General features: G+C 37.2%; 1 protein-coding gene across 1 annotated transcript in view; it reads right to left on the reverse strand.

The window, feature by feature from the left end:
* grik3 (glutamate ionotropic receptor kainate type subunit 3) overlaps window positions 1–20,939 on the reverse strand; it is a 100,012-nt gene that overhangs the window by 58,810 nt on the left and 20,263 nt on the right. The window contains exons 2-4 of the mRNA XM_083550222.1: window positions 1,855–2,028; window positions 1,285–1,542; window positions 820–1,001 (exon numbers count right to left, since the gene is read on the reverse strand). Coding sequence (XP_083406348.1) covers window positions 820–1,001; window positions 1,285–1,542; window positions 1,855–2,028 — 614 coding nt within the window. The remainder of the gene's footprint in view (window positions 1–819; window positions 1,002–1,284; window positions 1,543–1,854; window positions 2,029–20,939) is intronic.

The raw sequence follows: 20,939 nt of genomic DNA on the forward strand, positions 1-20,939 counted from the left end.
AAGCAAATTTTACCTAACGTATCACCAGGATATAATGGAATTCGGAGGTTGGGTGGAAGTCATGAGCCATCTGGTCTGTCTGATTTTACCTGGTCCTGTAATATTTACTCATATGTGTCTGTTCTAATTCCTTCAGCCATCATGTCTCCCCTCCCTCCACATACACATATCGCTCTGCTTTTTAAAGCCATATGGGATTTGGCCTGCAGACAGCTTCGACACACTTCCTGCCCTGTCACATTTCCCATTTCCTTATGGCCTGAAGGGAAATGCATGTAGCGACAGAAGCTCAGGTGAAGCTTACACAGAAAGGCAGCCTTCAGACAGGTGACCAGAAGAATTAGGGTTATAGAAACCACTTGCTCATGAGTTCTAGTATGAAATAATTAGGTCTTTGTTTTGACCTAGAAAGCAACAGTAAATGGTTTAAACTCACCAAAGTAAGAGGAGAATGATTTGAGTCAAAACAGTCTAAAACTTTAGGGAAATAAGCAGCTTATAAAGCTGTTGCACTTTTAAGCTTCTTACCTATCTTATATAACTATGATATGAAAAATGACTTTTCCAATATCCTCTTTGGCTCGAGGAAGCTATAGGTCAACATCAAAGGTGGTATTTACTTAATAAGTGTCAGCTCAACAAGACTTCACCTACAAATATCTGCAAAATTTGTATTACACCTTCTTTTCAGACATTATATCTAATTTAAATTAATCATCCACTCCTGCTTTATGTTTAAATATCAAAATATGTGTAAATGTATAGGTAACATGTTGGTTGAGGTCATTTTCCATATTTAAAAACAACATTGATACGAACTTGTTTAAGAATTTGAGCAGCCATGATATGGCTACAGTCGAAGATGATGCGGAATTCTCTGCTCCTTTTCATCTCCTTCAATAGGGGTCGGGTGTCAGTTGTGTCCAGAGGGAGTTGTCGGATTTTCAGCCTTATATTGTACCTGGAAGGGGCCATTATCAACTCCTGGAGTCGAATTAAACCTGTATACAGTATACAAAGCCAGACTTCTGTATCATTTGACAACAAGAAAATCCCAATTATTCGAGATTTCTATTACATTTTACACAGTAAATCAAGAGTGGCAAATGTAGAGTGGCATCAAATGCATAGTGTGTGTGTGTGTGTGTGTGTGTGTGTGTTTGTGTGTGTGTGTGTGTGTGTGTTTGTGTGTGTGTGTGTGTGTGTGTGTGTGTGTGTGTGTGTGTGTGTGTGTGTGTGTGTGTGTGTGTGTTTGTGTGAGACCAACAAGGAATAATATCTCACCAGTGCTGTCATCATACACTACAGTGGCTGTTTTCCACTTGAGGAATTGTACTAGATCCAGGATGGCATAGCTGAGGGAGGAGTAGTCTGGGTACAAATTGGCATAAAACGTGTCTCTGTTGTCCATGGGGTGATGCTTCCACCTCACCTGGATGTGTGGAACCTCAAGTGCATTGCAGATTGACTGTACTGCATTTGACGAGGAGCTATGAGATGGCCCAAATATGGCCACAACACCTAAAGACAGCTGGTCACAAGCTGGCAAGGTAGAGTTAGAGTAGAGGAGGTTAAAACTCTTAAAAAGATCAGATACAAGGTGTGTAAATATAATTTCTAATGTAATGCTTTGAATAACAAATCAAAATAAACATTTAAATTCTTCAGTTTTTGAAGAGAGATTGTTTTAAATATACAACCAGTAAAAAAAATCAAGGATCACTGAAAAGTAATTATATTGTGGTCATATACACACATCTTACTAATGACTTATTGCAATTATCTTTATCTACTTTTGCAATTATTTCAATTTTTTTTTGGTCTTATTAGCTTCTTGTGATTAAGTTGACTCACCTTTCCTTGAGGCCTCAAAGCTATCATAGATATTAATCCGCTGGATGTCATACGTTAATGTTGTGTTTGGCAATAATGTTCTGTTTCTGTTGATGTTATTGACAGCAAATTTAAATGCCAGTTCCTCTGCACTGACGAGTGAGACTGGACCATCTGTCTGTTCAAAAATACCCCCTGTAAATCAGAAGACATGACTGTGTTAATACAGAGCAAACCAGTCAAAATGTGTTTCAGTCCTACATCCAAACTTTTGGATCTAAACCTCTGGCTGTTTGTAGTAAAACAAAACTGTTTTGTGTGCCTCAAGGAACCACATTAGATTTACTCAGCAAATAGATGGAGTCTGTCTGCATTCAGAGTCCTGGTTGTGTTTCAACTCAGGCTTTTAAAGTTCAGGGCCATAATGGAGATGAGGGCATACAAGACAGGATGAAAAAAAAAGCAAATAGGCCCATCAAAGGTTCCAAGCCATTTTCAGGCCAGTAGGTCTGTAATAAAATGGATTATTATGTGGAATGTTAGATCTTTAGGGACCTATGCAAACATTTTCCAGCTACTTTATTTTACGATCTGCTGGGATACTACAAATTCATTAAATGGTCTAAAAGTAATTATACCCAACATGGTTACGCTTTAATCAGAAGGTTTGATTTAATTTTCTTTAGCAGCATACGTTTAAATTAATTTACTAGTTATAACGTGTTATCATCCCCATATAAACAGCCCTTTCATAAAGGCTAGTTTGATGGACACCACACATAATCTAAACCTAAAAAGAAACCGTTAAAAATAATCTGTATAATCTTTGATCTGGAGAAATTTCCTGTTAGATGTTTGTCACACACACACACACACACACACACACACACACACACACACACATGTATATATACATATACATATCTCACACACACATACATACATTTCTACATTTACAGTGGTACCTTGACCTACGAGTGAATGAATGTATGAGGTATCCGAGGTACGAGCGGTCACTCTGTGGATTTTTTGCTTTGTTACGCGAGCAAAGAATTTAGTTACGAGCTCGAGACGCCGCTGCTAGATGGCGACGCGAAGCCAGAAAACAAAGATTGTGAAAAAATTTAGCAAAGAAGAAAAAGTTAAAAATTGAAAGTTTAGGGATAGGTTGTGTATAGTAGTGATAGTAAAAAACGAGTTTTCCCTCCTCCGCTTATCGCCTCTACTACACCCCACAATTTTTTTTTTACTCTTGTTATTAAGAAATGTATTTTCCTAATTTAATAACATGAAACATAAGAACGGGGTGGCATTTTGACGGTTGGAACGGATTAATGCCATTTTAAGTATTTTCAATGGGGAAAATTGATTTAATGTGCGTCCATATATATATATATATATATATATATATATATATATATATATATATATATATATATATATATATATATATATAAACTGTAATAATTATTATTTTCAAATAAGTTGTAATCTTATTTCTCAATTGAATTAAATTTTTTGTAAGAAAAAACTTTTTCTTTCTTTCTTACAACAAATATTTTCATCTTCATCCTTTAGAAAGCACACAGATCAGCAATGACATAAACCACTTTAAATGGCACACAAAAGCAAATCCATCAGGCCAAAAGCATTTAATTTGAGTTTCATCTCCTTGTACCACAGCAGGGGTCATCAGCTCCCTGAAGTGCTGTGATCTTCCCTGAGCATCAGTTGCTACAGGATCCCAGTCCTCCACTTCAGAGTTCAGAGCAGCAGCTACAGAGCAGTGCACACTTCACTATTTATGACTCCAGCCCTACTTGCGATCCAGAGGGAGGCGATGCATAAACTCCGTGGAAGGAGCTTGGCACATTAAAATAAATGAATCCTGCCGTTTTGCAGGGAAATCTCATTAGAGTACATTAAGTAATTGCTGGAGTATATACTAATTTGACTGTTAAGAGGATAAAATGTGCATTGCTCGGAAGCACTTTAACAAATTTAATAAACATGCGGGGTACCGGCTCCTTGGGAGGAGAAAGAAATCAAGAAATAATTTGCATTGCCATTTAAAAAAAAAACCCTGTCATAAGCAAAAAGCAAAGACGTGCAAGGATTTTTCTGTCAAAAATGGATTAGGTACAATGGATGAAAACAAAAAAGAAAAATGTTTGCCATTGCTGAATATCCCAATGTTAGTAGAAATGCAAGTGTTGCTGCTTCGTTCCCCTAATGATAAATCTAAAAGGCCAAAAATAAATTGAGCTGTAAATGTTTGATGTGAGATGTCTTTCCTCCTTAACATTAGTCAGTTTGTTCGTAATTAACTTGTTTCCTATTCCTCAGCAGTACTACAAAAGGGCTTAATTAATCTCTTGGGCCATAGCCTTAGCAGAAACCATGCGTTCATTACAGCTGCTGCTTTTCATAATATGGCCCTTAGTAAGCTTATACAAAATCAAAATGAATAAGTTACAGATATTCCAGTGAAATTAAACATACCCAGAATAGCATTTACATAGTGCCTTTCTACAAGGTTGAACTAAATAATACTTTAGAAGCTAAATAATGTGTAACAGATTACAACCTTAAAACACTATTTAATTTGTGAACAAGAATATAACAAAGTGACCTGAAGGCTCTTGAGGACATGGTAGAGATAAAAAAATGTATGATGAGCAGGTTGTTTCTACGGAAAATATATTTTGAGACTGGTTGTGTGTCTCATCCTAAAACAAAAGAGCTGTTACATAATAACCTAATAAAACAGATTTATGGAAGGACAATTTGTTTGTTATTGAATGAAACAGGGGCAAATGATGTATGTAAAACAAGAAGTAATATGTATTACAAAATGTCAAGGAGTCTAGATTTAAATTTACGACATTTATCAGACAGTGTTTTGGTTATTGTCTTGTTTAAATAATTGTACAATGCATCACCTAAATCGCTTGCTATTTGTGTGACCAGTATATATTTTGCAAAAAGAAAAAATTTCATTAACTACTGTCATATACTGTAGAGCACCATAATAAAAATGTTTTGCTATAGGCTACATCAACTGTGAAACTGACAATATCATTATCATCAACCTTAATAGGAGAAAAGGTGGCTGGATAGATCCATAGATGTAGTGCAACCTCAATTACTCTCAGACTTTAATCAGAACATCATCATTATGGTTTCTGTTTCATTTGTAATGACTCAAACAGTCAATCTTTTGAAACACAAACTACAACAATCGAGCATAAAATTAAATTCACAGACAGGTAAAAGAATATCATTTATTATCTTGTTAAAATAGCACCTATCCAGGGGTGGGATATATAAAGCAGCAATGTGAACAGTCAAGCATAAGGATTTGAGTGAGTCAGACAAGGACCAAATTGTGATTGCTTGGTCAGAGCATCTCCAAAATCGCCAGGTCTTGTGGAGTCGGAATGCAGTGGTTAGTACCTACCAAAAATGGTCCATGGGACTGATGTGTTTTGAGCATAAAGGTTATTCCTTAAAGTGCAATCCGACTTCTGTAGCACAAATTGCTAAAAAGGTTAATGCTAGCTATGAGAGAAGGGTGACAGGACACACCTTTACAGTGACTTCTTTCAGCATATAATGCACCCTGTCACTCTGCAAAAGCTGATTAGGAATGGTTTGGGAAACAGGACAAAGAGTTGGCAAAAGGTGTTGACTTGGCCTCCAAATTCCAAAATCTCTATTCGATGGAGCATCTGTGGGATGTGCTGCATAAACAAGTTTGATCCATGAAGGACCCAGCTTGCAAATTACAGGACTTAAAGGATCTGCTGCTAACATCTTAGTGCCAGACACCACAGCACAACTTCAAAGGTCCATGCCTCAAAGGGTCAAAGCTGTTTTGGTAACACAAGGGGGACCTACACAATATTCTGTATTGGTTTTAATGTTATGACTTATTGGTGTGCATTTAGACATTCTAACATACTCAAATAGCAATACAGTTTTCTGCTCCTTTGCTTTCTCTAGCCCACTCTAATTTGTATCCATATGTTCCGTGTTCAAGCTTGTTCACCCCCTCCCCCAATCCAGGCATCTATGAGCTGTGCCTGGGTCTGCACAACAAGACAATATCATTATGTTTCTGGATGAATGTACTGTATGCTAGCAAAGTGAGCAATTTGAGCAAATTCTTTTGTATTTATGTGCCTCTCTGGTAGGGTTCCCAGGCTGCATGTGAATAGCTCCACTGCTCCTCGGAAGCACAAAAGAACGTTGCTGCACAATGGCTGAGGAGAATTGAGCCAACAATGGCTAGTACTAAACAATTACAGCAAACTTCCAGCATTGTGCACAATACTGACCAATCGCACTGAACACAGAGTTTATTCCATTTCTATACCCTCAAAGGAAAAATAAAAATGCAGAATGATATTCCACTGTGCTTAACTGCAATAAAATGCAATTCTATCCCTGTTGGTATTCCATTTGTACACACATTTGTAAACACATTTATTAAGAAATGTCATTATATAATGCGGTTATTTACATTTAATATGTTTATGAAATCACTGAAAATGTTTAGACAAGATTAATGTGCGGAGAATAATAAGTGAGTAATAAGTGAGACACTGATGATGTGACACTCAAAAAGTATGATTTAATGAAAACATTTTAGAAACCATAACCATATATATATATATATATATATATATATATTTTTATTTTTTTATTTTTTTTTTTTTATTTTTTTTTTATAATTAAACAGACTGACATCCTCATTTTTAAACATATTACTTTGTCAGACCTTTTTTTTTGATTATTGCTATCAGCACTATTTTAAAAACATTTCTAAAATATTTTTTCGTTGTTTGCTTACCAAATAGTTTTAAAGTTACACAGCATTACATATTACCATATACAACATATGGTATCAGTCAATACTTCCAGTGTTGGAAATGTGTAATAAGAAGACGTTCTCTAATTAAATTTTGCCCCATTTTCCAATTTCACATAGCAGTTATACATCTGACAATATCAATCCTGCAATGTGCAGGATTCCTTTTTATTTGATATGATTAGTAATATTTAATAGAGGCCAGAATGCACTAATATCCCTACTGTCAAATAACTGCCAGGTAACAACATATTTGTAAAATCTAATTTTATGCTCAAATGGCTCTACTCATGCAATTTATCGCAGCTTTCACTCTCCTGTCCTCATTCACTCACTCTTTTTCCCTCTCTCCAGCTTAGCAAGGTTTATGATCGCATTATTATTCGGAAACATTCACAGTGGATAATGTGACAGAGCAGCGCTGCCGAGAGCCCTGCATCACACTGAGTCCTTTTGCCATCCTAGCCCAGTCCTAATTCCCTCTTAAACCAGACTTGTGCACATGTAGCTCATTTACATGTTTTTGTTAACACAAGAACAAAAAGACAAATCATCAAAGGATTTACATTGGAGACAAAACCACAAAGTCGTCAATGTGAGTGACACTGTGGACCATGTCCACATGAGAGCTAAATAAAACACATGCATAAATGCCAGCTAAGTGGATTGTTTTACATTAAAATATGTGACAACACAATGCACAATCAATTTAACACTGGATAGTCTATCATTAACTGTTTTCATGTATGTAAAGTGACAAAATGTTTTAACTGGTGAGTATTCATGTTACATTTCCAGATAGATAATGGGAATTTTGCAATGGATACACACATTTACATAGATATATATAGTACACACATGCACGAGGAAACAGAATCAAATGCTTGGCATCATCATACATAGTGAGACAAATAAAGAGAGAGCTCAGCAGGAGAGGAGCCAGGCTTTTTCATTAACAGCAGCTGTGAGTGCTGTCGCTGGTGGCCATGGATCTAATGTCACCCATTGCATGGCATGTCATACTGTATTAGGAACAGCAAATGTCAGGTGATATGTCTGAAAATTTAAATTAAAACTAAAAATGAACATTAAGCTAGTTTTAGTAATAAAGCAATGACGTACTGTTTGTTATGATCACAGCAGCAGCAATTTAATACAATAAATGACTAACTTGTATAGGTAATCATGCAGTAAGTTTAATTTTGTGGCTACATTTCATTAAACATTTACCACAGAAAACAGTATGGTGTCTATGGTTTTATAAAATTGCTGAAATCTAAGCTGTACCTCAGCAGCTCCTGGACTAACTAACAAACAATAAAAATAAGTTGAAATTAGGTTCATTCAAACAAAGCGTCAATGATGATGTAAAGGTTATTTTCCATGCTCAGTGAATGCTGAATTCCCTCGGGCATCATGTGTGGTCCCACACACACTCTGAGTTTCTAGACTCACCAGTTTGTGCCAGTATGAAGACTGAGCTCCATTAACAGCCCAGCTGGCACCCTTTACCCCATTATTCTTTCTCTTCCCAAACACACACACACACACACACACACACACACACACACACCAGGACATTTCCTCTAAAACCACAAAGACAAGACACACATACTGCTCCCAAAAGAAGGCCTATGAATGAACAAGAAATAAAGTGGCTTAATGTGACAGTGAAATTGCGCTCAGTGTGTGCAGTTAATTTTAGGAATTTGTCACCTCAGCCTTTTCTTCTTTCCCCTATTCAAACAATTCATCATCCGTTCCATCTGGGTATCGACAAAAGCATCTGAGATACACAATCCTATTTTAGCCTGCAAAAGAGAAACAGTAGGGAGTTCTAACAACAGACATCTGTGTGTCTGTGTGCACGTGTGTGTGTGTGTGTGTGTGTGTGTGTGTGTGTGTGTGTGTGTGTGTGTGTGTGTGTGTGTGTGTGTGTCTGTGTGTCTGTGTGCGTGTGTGAGCGAGCATGCCTCTCTTTGCAGCTTGGAGGCATCATTTTCATTAAAGCGACACTAAGAGACCTTTTAATTCTTGAGCCAAAAACAGCAGGCTGGATGTATCCTGAGGGTCAAATACTCCCATGAAGAAAATGGATCTCCAAAACCCAGATCACAGAGTAAGATAACCACACTACACATTGGCTGTACTAAGGGCGGTATAATTGAGATTGATTTTACACTTTGGGAAGCAATTAATATCTAAACTGAGTTTAGCAAGTGAATAGTATTTCCAATTTTGTAAATGAAATGGTTGACATTGTTTATGGAATGCACTTGATTAGCTGCCCGCTTCGACCATCATCATGGCAGCACCTCTAAAGACGTCTTGGTTCTGCTATAAAATTGGAGAGTTTTATTGCCGTCATGTGATGTAGGTCGAGGAAAAAAAAAACAACTAAATAGCTTTTTATTCCTTTTTAAAATATGCTAAGAAACCTCTTTCATAGTAGTCATATGGGGGGAGGACAGTTGCCCTGTACAGGTTCAAGGTTCCCCTACTCCCAGCACACCTTATTAAGCTTATCATTCAACGGTCAAACCCTACCATGAGTTGATCAGTGAGCACTGAGTGCCCAGGAGTTCACAAGCCCATATTGAATTGCTGAACTTCTGCCCACCCTGTTGGCGATTAGATTACCCCCATTTTCAAGGTGCAAGCGGACAAGTCTAAATATAAAATTGCCCCACTTTTGACTAAAGAGGCTGTTCCCATGCAAACCTAATGCAAAGGGGAGTGTAAGAGCAGATCTTTTGGGACACCCCTGGCTAATTTCTAGGACAGGAGGTACTAAATTGGAAATTGAGTGGACATTTCTCCAGTCATTTTAACATCCCCTGGAACAAACACAATAATGAATGTGTGACATTGAGTCCACCTCTAAATAACTTGAATTTTAGTGATCATATAACATTATGAGTCTCAACTCTAAATGAACTGATACCTTCTTTGGATCAGTGTGCCCTCTAAGAATATAAGGAAAGCCCTACATTTTAAGAGAACAACTATAGACAATACGGTATGATTTTCTAATCTAAAGATAAATGTAATGTGAATTGCTTGTATATATTTAGAACTCATTATTATCGCTTTCTTACTACTCGTTTCTGCCTTATATAGCAGCATAGATGAGTCATCCTGTTATAAAAATAATGTGATACATCTTGTAGTCTTTGATTTGGTAATAATTCCGTATAAATATCATGTAAATGCATGTGCAGTGCTACAGCAAAATCACTACATGGAAGCCAGATATAAAACGTGTTTACAGAAAAGCTATAATTAAACCTCTGCTAAAAATATTTGTGTCAGAAGATCTGCATCTTATACGGCAAGATAGTAATTTCCTGAGTTCCACGAGAGCTTCTGTAATGTTGTAGTCAGATTTCAAACACAGTCTTTGCAGGTGTGGGTTTAAAATATAAAGCCTTTGATTTAGCATGACTCACACATTGTTCCTGAAAACGATACTTGCATCTTTTAAAAGCCAAATAGAGACCGTAGACATGGCTGCAATGTATTAATTGCACTGAATCATTTTAATTTCTTTTTTTCTTCTTGTTCTTTTTTTACATATTTTAAGGAACACAGGAGGAATTCTGTCACTGACGTGACATGAGTTAAAGTACCTTAAGTGTCTACACAGGAATTCAGGCAGGAAGAACTGACAATTGTTCAAGGACACATTTTATTACTTGCTCAGTTCAAGTCAAACAAGCGCACCATGTACCAGCTTCTGCATTATGACTTCAAAGAGAAATAGTTTCTGACACAAAAAAGTAATGCACAAAAGATCTACAATACAAGAAAGATTAACTCACTAATTTACACTAGTAACTAACTTTCTTTCGGCTTCTCCCATCAGGGGTCGCCACAGCGGATCATCCGCATGTTTGTTTTGGCACATGTTTTTACGCTGGATGCCCTTCCTAACGCAACCCTCCCATTTATCCGGGCTTGGGACCGGCACTAAGAGTGGCTGGTTACCTGACCGGGGATCGAACCCGGGCCGCAGCGGTGAGAGTGCCGCATCCTAACCACTAGACCACCAGGGGACCCACTAATTTACACTAGTATGCTTGAAAAAAGAATCATCGCTATTTCATAAAAACCATTCAAGTATTCACATCCTAAATGAATTATTCACAGTTTTCATTGACTTATTCAGTGTTTTGAGTGAATGCTAAAAACAGAAGTAATCCAGGTTTGTGAAAGTTTATTCCATCTGTTATTCAAGTGTTTTATTTTTTATCAAACAAACTATGTGTGAATAATTTTTTTTAATGAGAAAACCTGTACTATTTTATTGCATTACATAAATACATTCAATCAATAAATCCCCCATTGTGAATCAGAAATAGTGAAACTAATTTGCGGCTTCTTCCTGTTAATTATCCTGGATCATTAACTATGTTCACAGGTGTATCAAACTTTATCAAATTGAATTTTGCTTCTGGACCTAATTAAAATTCTGAGGTTTGTCAATTTCTTTGGCTGTTTTAATGTAGGTTTTTTTTATGCAAGATAATGAAGTCCTTGGGCCCTTAGTAACACTACTCTGTAAAACCAATTCTATTTCAATTGTGTATCTATCAAAACAATGTTCAAATATAATCTTGAATATCAGTAATCAGGTAAACACTAGAGTGATACATATTAAAATATTGTTTTAATTATATGTTCATGTGTTAAGAGCCTTTATCTTCTTTCCTATTAGATGATTGTCTCATGTGTGAGCAGCTCACATTCTCCACATCAATTTATATTGCTTTTTCCCCAAGTAGATGTCACGCTAGGTGCACAGTACAGAATGTTCGCTCTGTTCTGCCTGATCTTCAACATGCAGTTGGCTTCCTCACTGACAGCTGTGCTGCCTGACACCTAACAAGCAGTACGCTTTGTTAGTAGTGTAGCACTGGGCCTTCACATGCCTATTATTTAGCTTTCTATCACAGAACATATCTCCTTTACATGCTTTCACATTATTATATACAATGTTACTAACCTAATATAGCTGGAAAATATGGTTTTGCATGCATATATCTCAGAAGCCACAAACGCATTTTTTAGCTATGTGAATATTGATTTCAAATGCAAAGAATATTTAGAACATTTATTATAGTAAAGTAAGAGCTTTATAGAAACAAAGTCAGACTGTTGTGTCTACCAGTATTAGTGATGCTGTAAGACAACAGGCACTAGGCACTCTTATCGAACAATTACAACAGTAAAAAAAAATTATCTAATTAGGATCAGACAGTTTAAAACTAAAGACTACATATGCTCATTTTGCAATTCCAATGCTCCATACCTAATACACCCTACAGACATGATTTACAGCTTTATCCATATCAGGATCCACCATTACTGGGTACAAGGTGAAAGAATGCACCCTTGCTGTGTCTCCAGTCCATTAAAAGGGACAATCCGCATTTATTTACACCTAGGGGCAATTTAGCTAACCCAAATCAATTCTAGAAAAATCTAAGAAATCTAAATTGTATTCAAAATAAAGCGCATGCAGTGATTTTCATTATGGAATCATGCCTGAGAGGCAGACCATGGGCATTCAATATTAACCAAGATTTCTCCAGATCTCTGAATTTTTTGATTATATTATTAATTTTAAATGATTACATATTCAAAGTCTGTTCAATTTTATGTTGAGGAACATTATTCTGAAATTATACAATTTGTAGACAGTTTTTCGCAAATTGGCGAAATGCTGCCCATCTTTACTACTGAAAGACTCTGCCTTACTTAGATACTCTTATCTTATCTTATCTTATCTTATTTGATCTTATCTTATCTTATCTTATCTTATCTTATCTTATCTTATCTTATCTAATTCACTACATGAATGACTATGTAATATGCAATTGTGTCATACTGTTTATATTTGTAGGTGCTGGATATAGTGTGGGGCAAACATCCAATCATTATTGGCATTTAGTTCCTGCATAAGACGGTCTCACCACATTAACACTGTGACTAATACACACACACACACACACACACACACACACACACACACACACACACACACACACACACACACACACACACACTAAGAAGCAAAACATTGTCAATCATTCTGTACAGTCAAGCCTAAATGCTATTTACATGCAGGTGATCTTTCTAGATGTTTTGTACAAAGAAATGCTAAATAGCAAGTACTGAAGTCCATACACATCTGTCTAGCAGTTTAACATTTAAAGAAATCCATAGTGGACCACTAACACTGTGCAAAATTTGTTTAAAGCAAGGGGCAATACAGTAGCTCAATCCTAGCGGGACTAGGCAGAAAATATGCATTGTGTGAAACAAGAGGTCTAGTGGCATTTGAAAAATCAGTATGGGGAATAGAAAGCGAGCACAATCCTGAATTGAATAATAACAGCAACATAAGACCCAGAATACTACAAAGCTGACAAGTTCATTACCACTGGAAGCTGCCCTGCTGCAGGATTTCTGATGGCATACTATTAAACCCCCCAGTGAAATTACACTGCTGGCAACCATGTATATGCTGACAAATATCAGTGTAAGCTAACATTTGGTTATTCAACCTTAGCCAAATTCTTTATTTCTAGGTAGAAAAAATAAGAAACAAATATTCACCTAATTTTTTATTACAACTTGCTCTTTTGGGGTTATTTATTTATAAAAAAAAAATGATGTCATTACAAAGAAATAACAATACATCTATTAAATTATTATACAGTAATATTATTAGATTATTATATTTTTAAATAATATTATTATATTATTAGAGAATTCGTTTTAGAATTTATTTATTCATAATTTTGCACAGAAAACTACTACCTTCTTTGAATAAATTATGGTAATTTGGTCAAATGTCCTTCTTTTCCTCACTGTGGGACTGATTATTTCAAGGTTTTTTTATTTATTCTGAACACTTAGTCAAAAAGTTTGCTGTGTTGGATGCGAACATGCTCTATCCTCCATCAGCAGGACTTGAAGCCCTAACGGAAGTCCCTGCTGCACTGACACAGTTAAATGAATAGTGTTTGGCAGGCCTGTATATGAAACTGTATCCACATGGCCAAACTCAAGGGTGGATAATACTAACGTGTAAAGGCGCCGGCCAAAAGATGAGGGACATGGGTGGCGAAAATGCTGTCTGTATCACAGTTGTGATATTTCACTCATTGTGAAGTGCTTCAAAGTTTATTATTCAATACAGTATTATTCAATATAGTATAAACTCTGTCTTTGGGTTTTAGAAATCATTACTCTTTAATAGATTATTGTAGCTGGAGCTTGCACAGGTTGAAATATACAGAGAAAATTGGATAAACTACACAAAAGCATGGAAAAATCTATGAGTGAATCATTGAAGATTATAAAGAACCACACAATTGAAATTATGTGCTATTTAGATGCTTACAATTTTCCAGGTGAATGGGATTGTAAGCAGCATGCAGAACACCGTTCTCTGCACTCTTTGTTCCTCTCTGCTGCAGGCACCAAGCAACCTCTTTTTCTGCCTTCCTCCTCCACCTCATCACAAACCAATACCTCCCATCTCATCTCTGTTTCTCCCCTCTCTTTAACTCAGTCTTTATTGTCAAAATAAAGTGCTATAAAATGTGCCAGAAGACTTGAAAAGCAGTGCGTAGTGTGATCTAGCATGTCTGAATGAGGCACAATGCTTAATCGTATTCACTTTTGACATGCACCCCTTTAAACTGTTCCTTTGAGTGTCAGCTACTTTAATTAACAGGGAGAATGATGATTCAGTCATAACTAAGTCCAACACACAGGTGACATGAGGCAAGATCAAGATAAGTGTCATGTTTAATTGAAAAAAATAAAAATAAAAAATATTAATGTAGTAAGAGTGCACTTTAAGACCACTCCATCAATCCTGAAGCCCATTTGGTATGAGCACCAAACTGTTTAATAATTCATCTCTTAATATTTCCCTCCAAATGAATCCTCTTTCTTTTTTGACAAGAAGAATTAGGTGATAGCTTACCAGGCAATTTGACATGTAATTATTTGCTTTACAGAGTTGTTATCCTGCTGATCGCAACACTTAAATTACTTTGATCCTGTGAAAAAAGCTTTTAGAGTGAGCATAACATCCTTCATGTCTCTGAGACGTTTTTGACTTGGAGGCATTTTTGTCAAATATAATATATACGGTATAATATATACTCTATTTATCTATCTCTATGTACAGTGGGTACGGAAAGTATTCAGACCCCCTTAAATTTTTCACTTTTTGTTATATTGCAGCCATTTGCTAAAATCATTTAAGTTCATTTCTTTTCCTCATGAATGTACACATAGCACCCCATACTGACAGAAAAACACAGAATTGTTGACCTTTTTGCAGATTTATTAAAAAAGAAAAACTGAAATATCACATGGTCCTAAGTATTCAGACCCTTTGCTGTGGCACTCATATATTTAACTCAGGTGCTCTCCATTTCTTCTGATCATCCTTGAGATGGTTCTACACCTTCATTTGAGTCCAGAAATTTTTGATTATACTGATTGGACTTAATTAGGAAAGCCACACACCTGTTTATATAAGACCTTTCAGATCACAATGCATGTCAGAGCAAATGAGAATCATTAAGGTCAAAGGAACTGCCTGAAGAGCTCAGAGACAGAATTGTGGCAAGGCACAGATCTGGCCAAGGTTCCAAAAAAACCTTTTGCTGCACTTAAGGTTCCTAAGAGCACAGTGGCCTCCATAATCCTCAAATGGAAGACGTTTGGGACGACCAGAACCATTCCTAGAGCTGGCCGACCGGCCAAACTGAGCTATCGGGGGAGAAGAGCCTTGGTGAGAGAGGTAAAGAAGAACCCAAAGATCACTGTGGCTGAGCTCCAGAGATGCAGTCGGGAGATGGGAGAAAGTTGTAGAAAGTCAACCATCACTGCAGCCCTTCACCAGTGGGGCTTTATAGCAGAGTGGCCCGACGGAAGCCTCTCCTCAGTGCAGGACACATGAAAACCTGCATGGAGTTCTCCAAGATGGTGAGAAATAAGATTCTCTGGTCTGATGAGACCAAGATAGAACTTTTTGGCCTTAATTCTAAGCGGTATGTGTGGAGAAAACCAGGCACTGCTCATCACCTGTCCAGTACAGTCTCAACAATGAAGCATGGTGGTGGCAGCATCATGCTGTGGGGGTGTTTTTCAGCTGCAGGGACAGGACGACTGGTTGCAATCAAGGGAAAGATGAATGCGGCCAAGCACAGGGATATCCTGGACGAAAACCTTCTCCAGAGTGCTTTGGACCTCAGACTGGGCTGAAGGTTTACCTTCCAACAAGACAATGACCCTAAGCACACAGCTAAAATAACAATGGAGTGGCTTCACAACAACTCTGTGACTGTTCTTGAATGGCCCAGCCAGAGCAATGACTTAAACCCAATTGAGCATCTCTGGAGAGACCTAAAAATAGCTGTCCACCAACGTTTACCGTCCAACCTGACAGAACTGGAGAGGATCTGCAAGGAGGAATGGCAGAGGATCCCTGAATCCAGGTGTGAAAAATTTGTTGCATCCTTCCCAAAAAGACTCCTGGCTGTATTAGATCAAAAGGGGGCTTCTACTAAATACTGAGCAAAGGGTCTGAATACTTAGGACCATGTGATATTTTAGTTTTTCTTTTTTAATAAATCTGCAACAGTGTCAACAATTCTGTGTTTTTCTGTCAATATAGGGTGCTATGTGTGCATTAATGAGGAAAAGAAATGAACTTAAATAATTTTAGCAAATGGCTGCAAAATAAAAAAGAGTGAAAAATTTAAGGGGGTCTGAATACTTTCCGTACCCACTGTATTTCTCTTTTACACTCTCTCTCTCTCTCTCTCTCTCTCTCTCTCTCTCTCTCTCTCTCTCTCTCTCTCTCTCCTTTATATTAACACAGGAAATTAAATCATTTCAGCTAAATCAGCTTTTTCCTTTACCCACAGCTAATTATAGTAAATACTTGCCAGAAATAATCAAATGCATGAATATTTTTTTAAAGCAGAATACAGGCAATGGTTTGCATTAGCAATGTGTCACCTTTCAACCAATTTAGTCCTAATTATATTGAAATATGACTGGGTTTGAAAGGTGATTCATTAATAGGTAATCTGAATATAAATACCCATCTCTAGCCACTTCCAAAGAACAGCAATTAGCGTTTAGTTGTCTAAATTCAGCTGAGCAGATGTGCATCACATCCTAATGATGTAGAACTGTTTTTTATATATGTCCAGAATAAGGAACCCAATATCTTAGTCACTACTGAAAAATAAGATTAATGCATGTGGAAAAGTAAAACAATAAGAAATTAAATCAATGACCAAAATGCATTGCCCCTGTTGCTGGCATCTTATGGTGGGCAGCATGACAAGCATGTGTGCTCAGGACTGTATTTACCAGTCAATTTGTTCTCCTGGATTTTGTGTTTAGAAGAGGAAGAAACTAAACTAATGAAAACCATCTGTGAGAGCGACAGGCTTTAGGCTCATGAGACAATGGGCACTCCTGTCAAGCAGGTGAAAAGTGTCAGGTTTATAATGTAAAGACTGACACCTTTAGATCCATATTTGCCCTTTTTTGAGAGGAATCGCTCAGCACAGAAAACAACTGATAAAACATATCTATGCTTGGTGCTTATTGTTTGTCTGTCATGTTTTAATCCCCACCACACCAGAGCATCAAAGTAGCTCGGGGGTTTTAAAGCAGATATGTCAAGAAGCAGGAGATGGGAATGGATGACAGATCGCAGCTGTGTATATGTATAGTATCATGAGAATAAAGTGCCTACTTGTGTTTATTTTAGCTTCCTGACTTAAGAATTCTTTCATAAATGTGAGTCTTTCATAACATATGCCAAGCTTAATAAATGGCTAGGAAATCAATTATAGTGACATAATGAAAACAGTGTAGTCTAAATAATTTACTAATGATTTTTGTTAGTGATGTCAGCGATAAAACACTGACCAGCCAAGTGTCTAGAGAGACTTCAAAATAAAGCTGACATCCAATAACAACTGTTTTAGTCTAATGTAAGGCAACTAATAACCAGATAAATGTGTACATAACAAATACATTAATTATTGTATCAGGTCTGAAAAGGAACAGTACCTACAATCACTTCTCATAGTTGGCATTAAAAAAAATTCACATTTAATTTCAGCATTTGACTTGTCTGTGCTTCCGGTGATACAACCAATATCACGATTGACAAAACCAGAAAAGCCAGAGTTACTGAGCCGAGCTGTCTTCTCCATGGCCCAAGTTCTGTGGCTGAGCTGAGTTAATGTTTTCTGCATCAGCGGCTCGCAACAAGTCCACTCTCTTTTTCATTAAGATCCTGAGAGAGTCTCGAGGCAGAGCAATGCTGCTGTCACAGAGCTCACGCTGACTGTCCATCTCTAAAGATTCACACTCACAATCATACTAGAGACAAAAATGCACACATAAATTAAAAGGCTAGCAAACAGCAGGGCTTACCACCCCAAATAGATGAGCCATGTTTTAGCATTTGAGCCAAAAACAATCTGTCCATGAACTGAAGACCCCATGCAAAGCCTACCAAGCATGACTATAGAAAGACCATGATAAGTCTCCTAGTTACTGTGGAAACAGCTTGCATTTTGAAATCTGCTAAGAGAAAAAAAGAGAAAAAAAAGAGTGAGAGGAAGGGAGAGAGAGAGCACATAGATATGGGTATGGACACAATCATCTCCTCTCTCCATCTGTCTACACACTCTTCCGGGGGCTAATTATCCTAATCCGCAGAATCCAGGATGCAGGTTGGTGTCATGCGCCACGTCCCAGGACACCACCATTTTGCCTCCCGGTTAAACATGGAAATTAATTACTGCCCGGACTGCTGAGGGGGAAATTTAACCATGACAGATGCACTGTTGTCACCCTGGTGGGCATACGGAGGTAAGTGAAGCCACCCTCTACAGGTTCAAGGGGTCATAAACTTACATCATAAAAGGTGGATATTAGTCTTCCTTAAAACAGACCACTAATATTTACTTCACTTCAACTTCAACTTTCATTGAGAATTAAGTTTCTGACAGTCGATGTGTAGGCGCCATAGAACTATGTATGTGTAACAGCCCCAAAACTAAACTAAATAAAATGGCTACTGGTGTCAAGTATAAATGACAGCTCATATGACTACACACATAAATCTTCACACATGGTAGTTTTTCCTTGATGAAAACTTCCACATCCTACAATAATACTGCATCAAAGACAGGAAAACACACGTCAATGAGAGCTGAGATGAGGTCGGCGAGCCTTAGAAAGAAACCCACATGGACACATAGACATGCAAAGAATCTTTAAACAGACAGTAACCTGAGCTCATTATCAAGCCAGATCCCTGGAGCTGTAAGGCAGCAATGCTACCCATTGCCCCAACAAGCACGTCTTTGCATTCCAAGTTATTATCTCCCAGTTTCCCCTTTTGCCCAAGGCAGACTATTCCTTTAATTAAACAAGCTAAATATGCGACAGGAATTTTAGACACTTGCATGATATCATCACTTTATCAGAAACATTATTACTTGGTACCAGTAGCAGATTTAATCCTTTAGTTCAAGTTCAATACACTGCAAAACGACAGGGAAAAATGTTGTGTTATACTCAATGTAATAATCGCTACTTTTTTCTACCCTTTCTTTCAACATTTCACACCTGCTTTGCAAATCAAAGTGGATATTTGTAAAAAATAAAAAATAAATACAAAAAATAAAATCAGCAAAAGCCAAGCCGACACTCTCAGCAGGCTGCTACTCCTCCTGTTTCCGTATCTTTCTCCGGAGCGCACAATGTGGCACATCACAAACCGCCTTCTCAACCATCACCAAATCAGAGACGGCATTTCCCTCCAGTGGTGCAATTAACCCCAAGCTGTGGGTAAGTCGCCCCTTGGGATCCCTGTCCAGAAACACGGTTGTGGGCTGTTAAAGAGGAAGCCCCTTATACCACACTCTGCCCTCCATTTTACTTCTATATGGCATCTTATAAAAGAGACAGCAACACTGATGACTGTCAAACAGCACATGCACAAATGCAACCTGTCAAAAAAGTAAATCTGTTGTTTTTGTTTTCTTATTACACGCTGGTAAAACTGAAACCAGGAGAAAAATGTAGCAGTTTGGCAGTGAGCACATTTTTTAGTAAATCAACTAGAATTTGTGTAATCTAGGCATTTTAAATAGCAAGGATTAAAAGACGTTTATATCTAATGATCATTTGCAGGCAAAATCTTTTCATGTGAATTGTATCTGCTCTCGTAAATCATCTACCTGACATATCTTTAGAAATGTGTGAAACACTTTTCTTTAGACAGAATGATTCAACAGAATTAATGGATCTTTGCCAAGGAGGTTTTGTTATAAATCTTTAATAAAAAAGGTATTCAGGAAAAATAAAAGGGTACTTTTAGACAAGCAAAAGCAACAAGAGGCACGTACGTGTGACAAATTAAAGGAGTACAACAACATTACATATCTTGACACAGAGTTAGTCCACCAAGAAATTCCAGAACGGTGCTCTTTGGCATTGATGTCAGACTTATGTCTGTAACTGCTAAGGGAAACAAAATATTAGTCTCAGAAGTAATCCAAATGCAAGGCCACTTTTTTTCATTACAATGAATACTGTACTGAGAATAAAAATATAATAACCTATTCTATGTAAAAAAGATTGTTTGTACCTGCCACTGTGTGTTCAAAGAAACAAAATTCTAGAACAGAAGATATTCAGATCAATGGATCAATGAAAAATGTGTCTATGACCTTGGGCTCTAAACTGAACCATCCCCACTAAGTGAATCTCTGCCACAACAGAGTGCTAGAGATGAGATCCTACCTCCAGATAGAGCAATTAGTTTTTTATTCCTGATCATTAGGCACATAAGTGCCTTAATTGACGTCTATCACAGACAGATGACTTTCGGATTAGTATGCCACTATCCTATGTTTGCTAGCGGTAAATTGAGCTATTTCTTCCCACAAAAGAGCTACTGAAGTGTCACTGTCTTACGGGGAAAGGTCAAATCAGGTTCACATCCCATATTTTTCACATATATCCATTTGATTTTGAGTATATCAGCTTACAATCTTACAAACCTGACAAAACTGCATAGTGCCCATGGACATTTTTAGATTTTAGTCAGTCTTTACAGACGATTCATCCCCAAGTTCACTAACTGCACTTTATATGGTTA

This window comes from Silurus aristotelis (genome assembly GCF_946808225.1).
Source record: "Silurus aristotelis genome assembly, chromosome: 1".
In the NCBI taxonomy this organism is placed as follows: Eukaryota; Metazoa; Chordata; class Actinopteri; order Siluriformes; family Siluridae; genus Silurus; species Silurus aristotelis.